The sequence below is a fragment of the Aulonocara stuartgranti genome (genome assembly GCF_965226115.1).
Source record: "Aulonocara stuartgranti genome assembly, chromosome: 1".
In the NCBI taxonomy this organism is placed as follows: Eukaryota; Metazoa; Chordata; class Actinopteri; order Cichliformes; family Cichlidae; genus Aulonocara; species Aulonocara stuartgranti.
The window spans coordinates 2,498,832-2,511,169 of NC_138939.1; the positions used below are offsets into that span (position 1 = coordinate 2,498,832).

General features: G+C 41.2%; 1 protein-coding gene and 1 long non-coding RNA gene across 3 annotated transcripts; both read left to right on the forward strand.

Moving 5' to 3' along the window:
* The first annotated feature begins 602 nt into the window (after positions 1-602).
* LOC309709302 (uncharacterized protein) lies at positions 603-5,801 on the forward strand. 2 transcript variants are annotated; one of them, XM_082537859.1, is made up of 3 exons: positions 603-1,609; positions 2,744-2,954; positions 4,498-5,801. In XM_082537859.1, exons 1-3 carry the CDS (start codon positions 1,164-1,166, stop codon positions 4,513-4,515), a joined length of 675 nt encoding a protein of 224 aa, XP_082393985.1. In that variant the 5' UTR covers positions 603-1,163; the 3' UTR covers positions 4,516-5,801. The 2 variants fall into 2 exon arrangements, with proteins under 2 accessions (XP_082393985.1, XP_082393984.1); XM_082537858.1 differs by having other exon boundaries at positions 606-1,609; positions 2,744-5,801.
* A 3,660-nt stretch (positions 5,802-9,461) lies between these two features.
* On the forward strand, positions 9,462-11,660 carry LOC309701054. The gene is made up of 3 exons (XR_014274847.1): positions 9,462-9,749; positions 10,293-10,352; positions 10,430-11,660. It is a non-coding gene; the product is annotated as an uncharacterized lncRNA (long non-coding RNA).
* The last annotated feature ends 678 nt before the right edge of the window (positions 11,661-12,338 follow it).

The window sequence follows — 12,338 nt, forward strand, 5'->3', positions numbered from 1 at the left end:
TCAGCATCCCTCAAACTTTACATCCATTGTTTAACCTCTGGACCCAAACGGGTCCCCATCCAACAGGTGATATAGCATTATCATATATGAATTCATTTTTCATTTTTTTCCACATCAGATCTTTTAAAGTTTTTATGGCTTTAGTGTCATAAGGACCCCTGTTTTTTTGGGGGGGGAGACCCATAATATGCAATATTTTCCAAAAATTAATTGCAAAGTAAAATATTTGGCATGAAGTTATTACAGCCTTGAATAGGTCAATAATTGATAACAAAATTGATTTGGATGCATTATTATTTTTGGAGCAATAAGAGTTTTTAAAATTTACATCCACTGTTTACCCTCGGGACCCAAACGGGTCCCCATCCAACAGGTGATATAGCATTATCATATATGAATTCATTTTTCATTTTTTTCCACATCACATCTTTTAAACAACTTCAGACCTAACCATAGGTATAAAGTTTTTCATTATTTTTTAAATATTTTTTAGGTTTCTGTGGCTTTATTGTCATAAAGACCCCTGTTTTTTTGGGGGGGGGTTTTTTTTTGGGGGGGGGGGGGGGGGGGGAGACCCATAATATCCAATATTTTCCAAACATTAATTGCAAAATAGATTATTTGGCATGAGGTTATTACAGCCTTGAATAGGTCAATAGGTCAAAAAAAAGGGAACAACAAAAAGAAACACATTAAAGTCAAAGATCTGTTGTCACTGCATTTTGCCAAAAGTCAACATGAAACTATCAACATGTGAAGAATAAATAAAGTCACTGCTAATAAAAAGCTACAGAAAGTCAGATTTAGCTGTATTCAGTCTTGTGTAAAGCCGCAGTGTTCAGCTCCACAGAATTAACAAAAAAAAAACAAAAAAAACTGTGTAAACACATGTAAACCCTGAGATGTACTGTTGAGGATCAGAACAGCAGCAGTTGCAGAAAACCTGACAATATTCACGTTTCAGGCGATAAAACCTTTTTCTGTAAAACATAAACATCTGTCTCTACCTTTAAAAAACAAACCAACAATGAAACGTGTGAAATGTTTAAAAAGAGCTCACGGCGGAGTTTATTAGAGGTACGAGGCTGTCTGCCCGCGGTCACAAACACAGCGCACAGCCAGCAGAGGGGCGGGGCCGCACGTGGACTGTTTGTCGTGAGGAAATGTTGAGGAGATCCCCATGGCAACCGGGCAGCCGTAGGAGCTCCGCTACCGTATTTAAAGCAGCTTCAATGGAGCGGCGCCAGTCTCAGCCGTCCGAAGTCAAGATGGCCAATCACGCCAAGCTCTCTCTGACTGTTTCTGCCACTTTGCATTTCTCTCTGCTGATCCTCTACGAGCTCCGCGCAGAGATGGTGGACGCCTGCGAGCACCAGAACCTGACCACCAGCGAACAGGCTGCCCAGCAAATGCACGAGCTCCGCCCGGCCGCCTCCAGGTGTCTCAGCGCCGAGAAGGTGGAGGCCCGCGAGCGAAAGTTTGACGTCAACCTGAAGAAGCTCGACCTTCAGCGCGACGCCCGCGAGCACCAGGAGCTCACCACCTGCGAACAGGCTGCCCAGCAAATGCACGAACTCAACGGCCGCGCGCTGTCTCCGTGGCGTTACTAGTAAGTATGGAACCCGCAGAGGGACAAAAATGCTCATTCTCTCACTCATTACTGTTTGAATGAAAGTTTGAATGTTGGGTATTGTCGCAAATTTCTATCATCGATTCGACTGAATTTTGACTGACAGTCAGAAATATTCTAATTCTATATTTTTTTTCAATCTCTGTATAAAAACAAGGCTGACCCTTCATCAGAGCTGTGAGCATCACAACAGATGCGTTTGTGTCAAAGTAACTGAGGCTAAAACAGAAACACATAAAGGAGATTTTCCTGGTCTGGCTTTTTCTAACAGATAACCTTAAAAATATTCTGCAGCCAATCAAAAATGGAAGAAAACCACGAATCAGCTTCTGAACTTGATGCTGCTGAAGTTACAGAGGTTTGATTAGAGACTCAGCTAAGAGTTTTGGCATCATTTTAAAAAGTTTACATTTCTGCACTGAACAGGCTTTCTTGTCAGAGGCTGACAGCACTGAACACACAGGTAGACTGGTGCGTAATAAGCAGCAAATAATGCAGAAAACAGAGATTTGAGATGGGAAACTGTTCTTGAAGGACACTTAGAGAGACAGAGCTGTGCAGGAAGTGAGATCGTATCGTGGTGGAAGCAAAACAGTCAAAGTAAGAGAGAAACAGTGACGATGTTTTACAAATGTGAAGTGTAGCTTGGAACTTTTTTTGCTGCTGGTTCAGTGAATTTTGGTCAGAGACTGACAAAAATAGATTCAGGATTTAATGAATCGATAACGCGTTATTCTGGCTAAAATCGATTTGAATTGGAACATATTTAATAATTCTTTATTTATTTACCAACATGGTATACATCATGCTTTGGTTCAGCAGCAGGTATGGTGGATGTTACAAGTAACGCGTTACTGCCCATCTCTGGTGGTGGCTGATCCAAAGTTTGGACGTGCAGAGAGCAGGCTGGATTATTGCGGAGTAGAAATGGATGGACGGCTGCTGAGCTGGTTCAGGAAGTTCAACCTGGAACCAGCGAGCAGATGAAAGCTACCAGCTTTAATATTAAACGAGCTTTGATTTGAGAAGCCGCGTATTGTCCTGACTGAATCTGCTGTGTGTTCACTGTCTCCTGCACGTGTTGAGGTCTTTTCTGTCTGTCTGTGTCTCCAGCATAGACCGAAACGACAGCAGGTATCCACGTGACATCATCTTTGCCGAGTGCCTTTGTAAGGGATGCATCATCGACGGGCGCGAGGTGAACGACTACAACTCTGTGGAGGTTCGGGCTCCGATGGTGGTCCTGATGAAGACCAAGTGTAAGGACGCAGACACATATCGAGTCCAGAAGACGCGTATCGAAGTCCCGGTGGGCTGCACTTGTGTAAGGCCCAAAATTACTAAGTGATCTGAGAAACTAAGCTTTACTCACACTGAAGGCCATTTATAGCTGTGCAGCACCTTCACTTACACTATAAGAATATTTATCACAGCTTTCTGCCTGCATGTGAAAATGTTTTCTGTAAGTAGTAGTAGAAGATTTTCTGTCCTGAAGCTGCCAGTCCACACCACAATATCTCAGCAACTATCCAGGCCCGTTTTGGTCTGGATAGTTGAGAGAAACTAACCGTGATCGGTCATTCTGGAGTCTTAATCATAAACAGCACCAACACTAAAGCGCAGACAGACTCAGAGGCTTCACGTCCTCAAAGAGCCTCAGACCTTTGCTGTGTGACAGAAAACTATTACAGCTGCTGCGCTGCTTTGTGCAAATACATATCAAGCTTATTTAATATAGCACTTTATCTCCAACTACCTGTAACTTTCCTTCGTCATTCAGACGTTACTTGCAAGTGAAAACTGGTGGTGATTTCTTTTTGTTTAACCTCCTAGGACCTGGCGTCCACATATGTGGACATCGCATTTTGGGTCGTCTTGACCAAAATACTCAATTTTGCTCTACAAGGGCCTGATATCCACTAACAAGGACATTATACTGCCACTGTTCTATCGAAATTTAAAATGAATGTCCTCATATGTGGATCTAATTTTTCTCAGAGACAAAAATCAGGTAAAAAAAACAAAACAGGTAATTCTTTGTTTTTACATCCATCAGGTCCCAATCAGCCCAAATAGCAAAGAGAAATTAAAAATGCATACCATGACAGAGTTTGGGTCTTAGGAGGGTAAAACTGAGTTGTGATGAAGACGGATCCATCATCCGTCCGAGCGTCAGTCTGCTCTGTAGAGTTTAATGAGTGACTTAAATCAGGCAGGACTGCAGTCAGTCAGGTTTTTTGATTATTTCTTGGAATAACTCGTCTGAAAGCAGCTTGTTTCCACCTTTCAGTAAACGTCCAACCAACAGACCAGAAACTCCAAAGAAAGTGAGATTTCTTCCCATGTTTTTTTAAAATTAAAAAGTCTCTTTTTCCTCACACGGTTAAAACTGTGAGACCTGCAGGTTTAACCTCTGAAGCACAGAGACTTCACCAAAGACACGAGGATGTGCTTTCACACTTTAGTATTTATTTTGTTGTATTTTATTGTATTTTTTGAGTAGTTTGCACATGCAGATTAATGTGAAATGCCACTAAAGCAGAGTGCCGCTGTAGCTTCACTTTATGCCAGAGCGGCTGGAAGCGTGAACAGAAGATGAATAGTTCAACATTTGGGCAAATTTGAGGCCAGGAGACGTTAGCTTAGCTGAGCACGAAGCCTCGAGTTTTAATGCAACGATGAGTCCAAGGAAAGATTTTAGTATGTTTCATTTACCAAAGAAGAAGCAGAGAGACAGTCAGCTGATCGACTGTTTCACGGTCAGTAACAGCATCATGTAAATGCACTGAGTTTACTAAGGAAGAGTCCATAATTACTGTCGGGACTTCAAATAAATATGTTTTTAATGTGACTAATGTTGTTGTCAGATGGATGCAGAGCAGTAAAAAGCTGGTGAGGTCTCTGACCTGCAGCAGAGTAAAAGTCAGGATGCTCGAGCTCGGAACAAGTGGCTGAAAATCCTCTAAAGCTGACTTGGTTTGGATCCTGGCAGAAACGCTGTGAGCCTTTACAGAGACGCACCTTTTTCTGCTCAGCTTAGCAAACAGCTTCATGGCTCCACATTTAGCAGAGCGATGTGAGAGCGGTCCGACCCCCTCAAGCTGTGAAGGAATCAAATGTTAAACTATGCAAAACAGGACAGTATTGGGCACATGCACAATATGAAGAAGCTGCACATGAATTAGCTTTAAAGAGACTAAAAAGTAATGAAGAGAGGAGAATGAATGTGAAGAAATGTTTTAGTTTCACTATATTTCTTTGAGATATTGTTCATGTTTTTATTTATTTGTATTTTCATGTGAGGTAATGATGCAGATTTGATCCCTTTGAAGAGATTTTTAAAGCTGTTTTTGTCAAACTGTCAGTTTCTGCTGGATAAAGGTGTAAAGCAGGGGTGTCAGACTCAGTTTGCATTGTGGCCACATACAGCCCACCCTGTGTTAAAAGGCCCGGACCAGTGAAAGTGGCCTTTCTGTCAGCGTAAAGAAGCTTAAGTACATATTTAATCCCTGACATGTGTTCATATGAGACCAAGAAGGGCAGTCTGCACAGTACAGCTCAGTTTTTCTACGTGATAAATAAAAGCAGCTGCAGGAAAGAAAGAAACCTGCCAGCCTGACTCTTTGGGCTTAAATGTTCAGAGAGCTCATTCCTCACACTGTACTTATAAAACACCAAGTTTTTGTTAATTCACAGAAAACTTTTACTGTAGTCTCATTATTGAAAAAAGAAATTTTCTGCCCTCAAACTGATTTTCTGTTATTTTATTTCTGTGTTATAGTATGAATGTGGATGGTGGACGTCTTTATCAGTAAGAAAAGCTGCAAACTTACGGAAATACAGTTAAAAGGGCAAAATTTATGCCTTCCTTCACTTGTTCCACCGGCCGAATTAGTCTTTGCTGGGCCCCGAGCCTCCTGTTTGACACCCCTGATATAAAGACACCTGTGAACTTTAAAATGTGACTGTATGACTTAATGTGGTCTAGATGTACCGTCAGAGCTTTGTTTTTATTTCTGTAGAGAGTTCAGTGATAATGTGAAAGAGTTTTGTGCTGATGTGAAGTCATGTCTCCCTTCAGTCTGACAGATTCATTTAATTTTAAATTGTGAAAGCCTCCCTGACTCCTGTGCGGCTGCTCGTCTCACCTCAAAACAGTTCAACATATCCTTAAAAGAAAACTTCATTTTACTATTTAACTATCAATAAATGAGTTTCTTTCTATGATTTGTCCAGTCGTGTCTTTTCTGTAACTAACCACAAGCATCTACATACAGCAGTTTCTTTTCTCTGTCATGTGGGGGCGCTGTGGTAACAGCATGACCAGCTTTGGACTCTTTAGCTTGAGACACCAGAAGATCTAGCTTCTTAGCCTGTTTAGAAATCCAACACAGAGCGTCACTGAGCTGCCAACGTGACAACGTGTGGCAGCTCAGTGACGCTCTCTTGCTGGAGAACTTACCATCATCGGTCAACTAAACATGCTGCTGCACACCTGACACTCGGGGCCAGATAAAAACTGTCAATCAGACGGTGACTAACATTCCCACACCTGATATTACAAGATTCATATCAAGCTCTTTCCTGTTACCATGGTAATCACATACAGTCAAAGATCCCTAGCTGGTATAAAACTTCCAACTAGCAGAGCTACCATCAGTGGCGACCCGTGAAAGTAGCCTTATTACCATGGCGATTACATGGCATTGCATTGTTATTAGCTGTGTCCAAATTCATAGGCTGCATCCTCCTGAGGACCCGGCCTTCGCGGTCTACGTGGGCGGGTCCTTTGAAGACTGAAAAAGCTGGACAGATTTGCGTCACCGCTTGTCGTGTCCAAATTCATGGGCTGCATCCTCCTGAGGACCCGGCCTTCGCGGTCTACGTGGGCCAGGTCCTCAGAAGGTCGGGTAGGCCGGAAGTAAACGGCCGTGAAATTGGACGGTCCAGCCTTCAGATCTGCGTCACCGCTGTCTCGGTGGAGTTTAATAAACTCGGCCGTCTGCTCCTTGCTATCTAAAATATAACAGGACACTGGCGTAAATTCTCGACTGTCTCATACTTCTGTTTAATCAGTTTTCTGTTTGACGTTTAGTCAGCTGTGTAAAAACCAAGGAGGAACCCACCCGGGGGATTAATAAAGTTTTATTTTATCTAATCTAATCTAATAACTTTAATCTCAGCCAAACCGATTTACTCACGAACAAACAAAACACTGAAAAAAGCCCAACAATAACATTTTTAGGTTGTCTAAGTGACTTATATATTACGTTTAATCCGAGCAGCGAAAGTCCGCGGTGATCTGAAAATGATGTGCCGGGAGTTGTGCCGTTCTCGGCCGCATCAGTAACCCTCGAGCTCCCGGCTAGCTGTCGAGCTGGTGGGTAGCAGACGTCTCCGAAAACGTCGAAGCACTTTTGCAAATATGGGATATCTTGATAAACTGAGCAGATATTTGATGTTTACACAACTACTTTCTCGCCTGAAAATATGTTAAAAGTTTATTTTGTGACCCAGAAAGATTAGTAAGAGTAATTTTAAAACTTAGTAGCGGCCGCCATTGTTGGAAACTGGAGTTTGGCTGGGCCGCGCTATGAATTCTGGGATATGGTAGGCCATGAAGGACACACCCAACCCATCCTTCAAATTCGGGGAAAAGGAGGACTCATTTGTCGGCTGCATTCGGAGGAGTCTACGAATTTGGACAGCCTTCGGCGCGTCGCTGTGACGTAATCGGTCTACAAATGCGGCCTCAGGAGGATGCAGCCCATGAATTTGGACACGACCGCTGTCTCTGTAGAGTTTAAGAAACTCGGCTGTCTGCTGCTTGCTTCTTCAATATAACAGGACACTGGAGTAAACTCTCGACCGTCTCACTTCTGTTTAATCAGTTTTCTGTTTGACGTTTATTCAGCTGTGTGAAAACTAGAACTTTAATCTCAGCCAAACCGATTTACTCAGGAACAAATCAAACACTGAAAAAATAACATTTTTAAGCTATCTGAGTGACTTATATATCATGTTTAACTCCGGTGGGTTGAAAACGATGTGCCCAGAGTTCGCCGTTATCGCCGCGGTCAGCTATCGAGCTGGTGGGTAACAGACGTCTCCAAAAATGTCGGAGCACTTTTAGAAATATGTGATGTCTTGATAAATCGAGCAGATATTTGAAGTTTACACAGCTACATTCTCTACGTCAGCGGTCCCCAACCCCCGGGCCTCGGATCGGTACCGGTCCGTGAGTCGTTTGGTACCGGGCCGCGAGAGTTGAGGCTCAGGTGTGAAATGTCTGGTTTTCAGGGGTTTTATCGGTTTTCAGCGTTATTTTGTTATCGTTTTTATCGTTTACTCTGTTTTCCTGGGTCTTTCCACGTGTGTTATGTATAAATCTTCTTTTTTTCGGTACCGGTACTAGTTTTATTTTGTTGTATTTATCCGCGACACATTAAAGGCCGGTCCGTGAAAATATTGTCGGGCATAAACCGGTCCGTGGCGCAAAAGAGGTTGGAGACCGCTGCTCTACGTACAGCAGTTTCTTTTCTCTCTCCAGAAAGAGTAATTAGAGTAATATTAAAATTAAGTAGCTGCTGCCATTGTTGGAAACTGGAATCGGCTGGGCAGCGCTATGAATTATGGGATAGGTTGGGCCACGAAGGATACACCCGACACATCCTTCAAATCTGGGAAAAGGAGGACGCACTTGTTGGCTGCATTTGGAAGAGTCTTCGAATTTGGACAGCCTTCGTCGCGTCTCTGTGACGTAATCGGTCTAAAAATCAGGTCTCTGAATCTCCACACCCCACTGAGTCTTTATTTTCACATTATTATCCAACTATTGCTGTTTTATTACTGAGCTACTGAACTAGTTTAGATGAAAGGCACCTGGTAAAATACAGGCAGATGGCCCCGCCCCTCCCTGAGCCTGGTTCTGTTGGAGGTTTCTTCCTGTTAAAAGCGAGTTTTTCCTTCCCACTGTCGCCAAAGTGCTTGATCACAGGGGGTCATATGGTTGTTGGGTTTTTCTCTGTATGTATTATTGTAGAGTCTAGCTTACAGTATAAAGCGCTCAGATCTGAGGCGACTGTTGTTGTGTATAAATAAAACTGAATTGAATTGAATTAAAATATTTTAGAATTTGCAGAAGGAAGTCACAAAAAGTCACTTTAAAAATAACAGGGTGACATATTTGAGTCAGTTAACAGTTCTTCCTGTTTTCATCTCAGCAGCTGCAGCGCAGGACTCGCCCCTCGCTTTAAACTTTAAACAAACTGAAGGTGAAACTTTTTTTCTACACCCGTCACTAAACAAAGATCACAGACGTCACTTGTACTGAAATCCAGTCCCCTTTGCAGGTCAAACACAGTTCAACGTGAAATATGTAGCAGGAGAGGCAAACAAGTCGTATCTGTTGAGAGGCGCTGGGCAAAGAGGGGAAACGGGACTCTGTGTTTTTTGTGGAGGTCCTGCATGTCTGCACATGTATTCCACACAGGGGTCAAAGGGTTAAGGATATAAAACAGGATGTAGGCGAACGAAAGCTGAATCTTGGTATGAAACAAAATAATGCACAGAATCCATCTGTAAAGGCAGACACTGCAAACTAGTTTAGGCTGGGAATGTTTTGGAGCCTGTGAAAACAGAGCAAAGGCGTTCACTGCCCTTCAGCTGTGCCTGCAGCACAGGGACCATATATCAGTTTGTCACCTCATGGTTTGCAGTTTTTATTTAAAAAATAAAAAACAGATTTCCCATGCATGAAAGGAACTGCAGATATCCAAAAGTCTGTTCAGCTCATTTCTATGTCTGTACTTTCATAGTTTCATGGTTCAGCCTCTCAGTTCGAGCTCCGCCCCTGTAACTTTCCAGCAGGCATCTTCATCAGAGGCTCCGTGCTGCAAACAGACAAATTTCAGGCCAAACCGAACCCACTTTTTAATTCACGCTTGTCCACATCTGCTCCGCTCTGAGGACAAACTTTCTGTTACTGTGTTTTAGAAGAGGAAACGACAGCAGTCGTGTGGATCTACCAGCCTCACGCTGAGATGAGATCAGCCTTTGTCTTCTCTGAACTTCCTCGCTCACTTTACTCATCAGGACCTCAGAAAGGATAAATGTACAGGTAGGAAGGCAATTTCTATACATTTTTTTGTTTCCAACCAAAGACTTGCATTTATTTGTAGTACAATTATTAATATGAATTGACCTTTAAGTATTTGTAGGTAAACACAATTACAATCATATAAACTGAAGCTAATTACTGGGGAACTCTGCCCTGAGTCGTGGGTGGTACGATAAAATATGGCCAGTTTCTCTCTGAAACACCTTCCAAAAGAAATGAATGGTGGCTTCAGACTTTTTCACTTACTCGACTAAGAGTACTGGGGTAGTATTTCTTACAGCAGGTTGTAAGTGCCTTTATTTCAGTAAATCTGCATCCTTTACTTCCTCTTTCTCTTCTCTGAATCGCAAACCGCGTCGAATGTTCTGAATTAGTTTCATGCTGCTGTCATCAGACTACTTGTCATTGCCTGAGTTTGTAGTGGACAAGTTTAAGGCTTCAGTTGAGCGTGCTCACAGAAAGCTGTCTGCGTGGGATAAGATATGCTTTGCATGTTTGTGTTCAACAACAGAGCGATAACTTCTCTCTGTCCTGCCTTCACAGCTCCTCGTTGTTAGCCACATGACGTTGGACCCTGCACTGTTATTTCGCCCTTTTCCAAAGGTATTAAAACACTCAAAGACACAATAATCGGAAGTTCCAATAATTTTGTCACTTTGTTCATAATCTGGTCTTTGCAGAGATCTGCTTCTTGGAAAGAAAAGCCACTGGACTTCTTTAAGTTTCATCTGAGAAGCTTCTGCAGCTGTAAAACCAAACGGTGGAGAGTCCCTGGTATTTAAACTCTACTGTTCTCCATAAGAACGTCAGACAGTCGGTGTCATAAGCTCCGCCCTCCATCTAAAGAGGGTCGTTCACTCCGTCTTCTCTGTCCAAAATGTGAATATTGGCATCCTTGAAAGAGTGACCTTTGACTTTAGATGCAGCACACACATATTAGTCATGATGATGTCATAATATATCAGGCATGATGAAAGTTTTCTGGATGTTAATTGGTCATTTTACACGATGGGGGTTACAGGTTATGATGATGATGATGATGAGACGGCCTTTATTTATCCGTTTGTTCAATTCCACAAGCTGAAAACAAAGGGTGACATCACAGTGGCTACATCCAGGTTCAGCAGAAGGTAAAGAAGGATTATTTTTAATAGTGACTCATGCAAAGCTGCTCTAGACTGAAACAATAAAAATATGAAATGATCTAAATGGGTCGATCTCAAGTTCACTTAAGGAAGCACAGGATCATTTCAGGCAGTGTTTTTAGTTTTACTTCAGTCGAGTAAAATATATTTGAAGACCTAGTTTCAGTTTACTGTGATTGTGAGAGCTCACTGCTGTATTTCACGTCCGACTGCGACCTGCAGTGAAACGCTGCAGAACAGATTTTGGAGAGAGTTTCTCATTTAGAAAACAAAAAGTCAAGGACAGAACGCTGGATAGAAGACAGCTGCAGATCACAATGTTCTACAGATAAGAAAAGCAGTGATGGCTCGGTGAGTCTGGATCCTGCTCAGCTGCAGCTCCTGAACGTGCTCGTCGTCAGATTTCTAAATCTTTCATTGTTGTAGTTTTGGTTTAAACTGGAAACTGAATTTCTGCTTTGCGCCATAATCAGAAATCTTTTACACTTTTTGATGTTTTAAATTCTTTTGATAGCTGACTCTGACTTTTGATGTTTTCTTTTTTGTCGTATCCTATTATTTCATATTTTTTGTCTCATTATTTCTCCTTCTTAACTTTGATTATTATATTGAATGACTGGTGCCCTTGTCTGAGTTAGACTGTGTTATCGTCTGATTATTATGAGGCTTTTGCTTATGGATGGTGTATTGTACTTTTAATCTGCACTGAAGATTTAATTACATGTATGCTCACATTTTTCATTTGCAATAAAATGACTGAAAAGGCTGGCTGTTTTACCTCGTTCACATTCATTCATGTAGCAAAATATAAAATCCACACATTTAAAATCTGTTTTTATGCAAATGTTTATTATGTTGAAGTTTTATCCACTGCTGGAGGAGACTTATTGTGAAAATCATCCACCACACTTCTAGCAATTTTCATTTCAGAATCATCAGAATCAGAATACTTTATTGATCCCTGGGGGAAATTATTTTTTGTTACAGTGCTCCATTTTAAACCAACATTAAGAAGACGAAGAATCTACTTCTTTTAGAGTTTTATTCAAGGAAAGTAAAATTTCAGAATATTTCTAGACTATAATGAGAAAAATAAGTATTTATTGGTTTATAATTTTTTTTAAAAAGGAAGTGTTAGTGATACATGTGAAAATTCCAGTTACGTATATTAAAATTAATTATTTAAAATATTTGCAAAACATAAAACTAGTAAAGCCAATATTCTTTTAAAATACAGAAATATATATAATATAGAAATGATTAATTATTTATATACTGTGTTACTAATAAATTATAAACTACTAAAATTTACTAAACGTAATATTTCTAATTTTTTAAGACCCGTGAACAGTAGAAATATTTTACTCTCTGCAGTCACGTGTTTTTTTTATTTATATTAATTTATCTGTAAAATATTCTAATAAAGTTTCCTTGTGTTTTCATC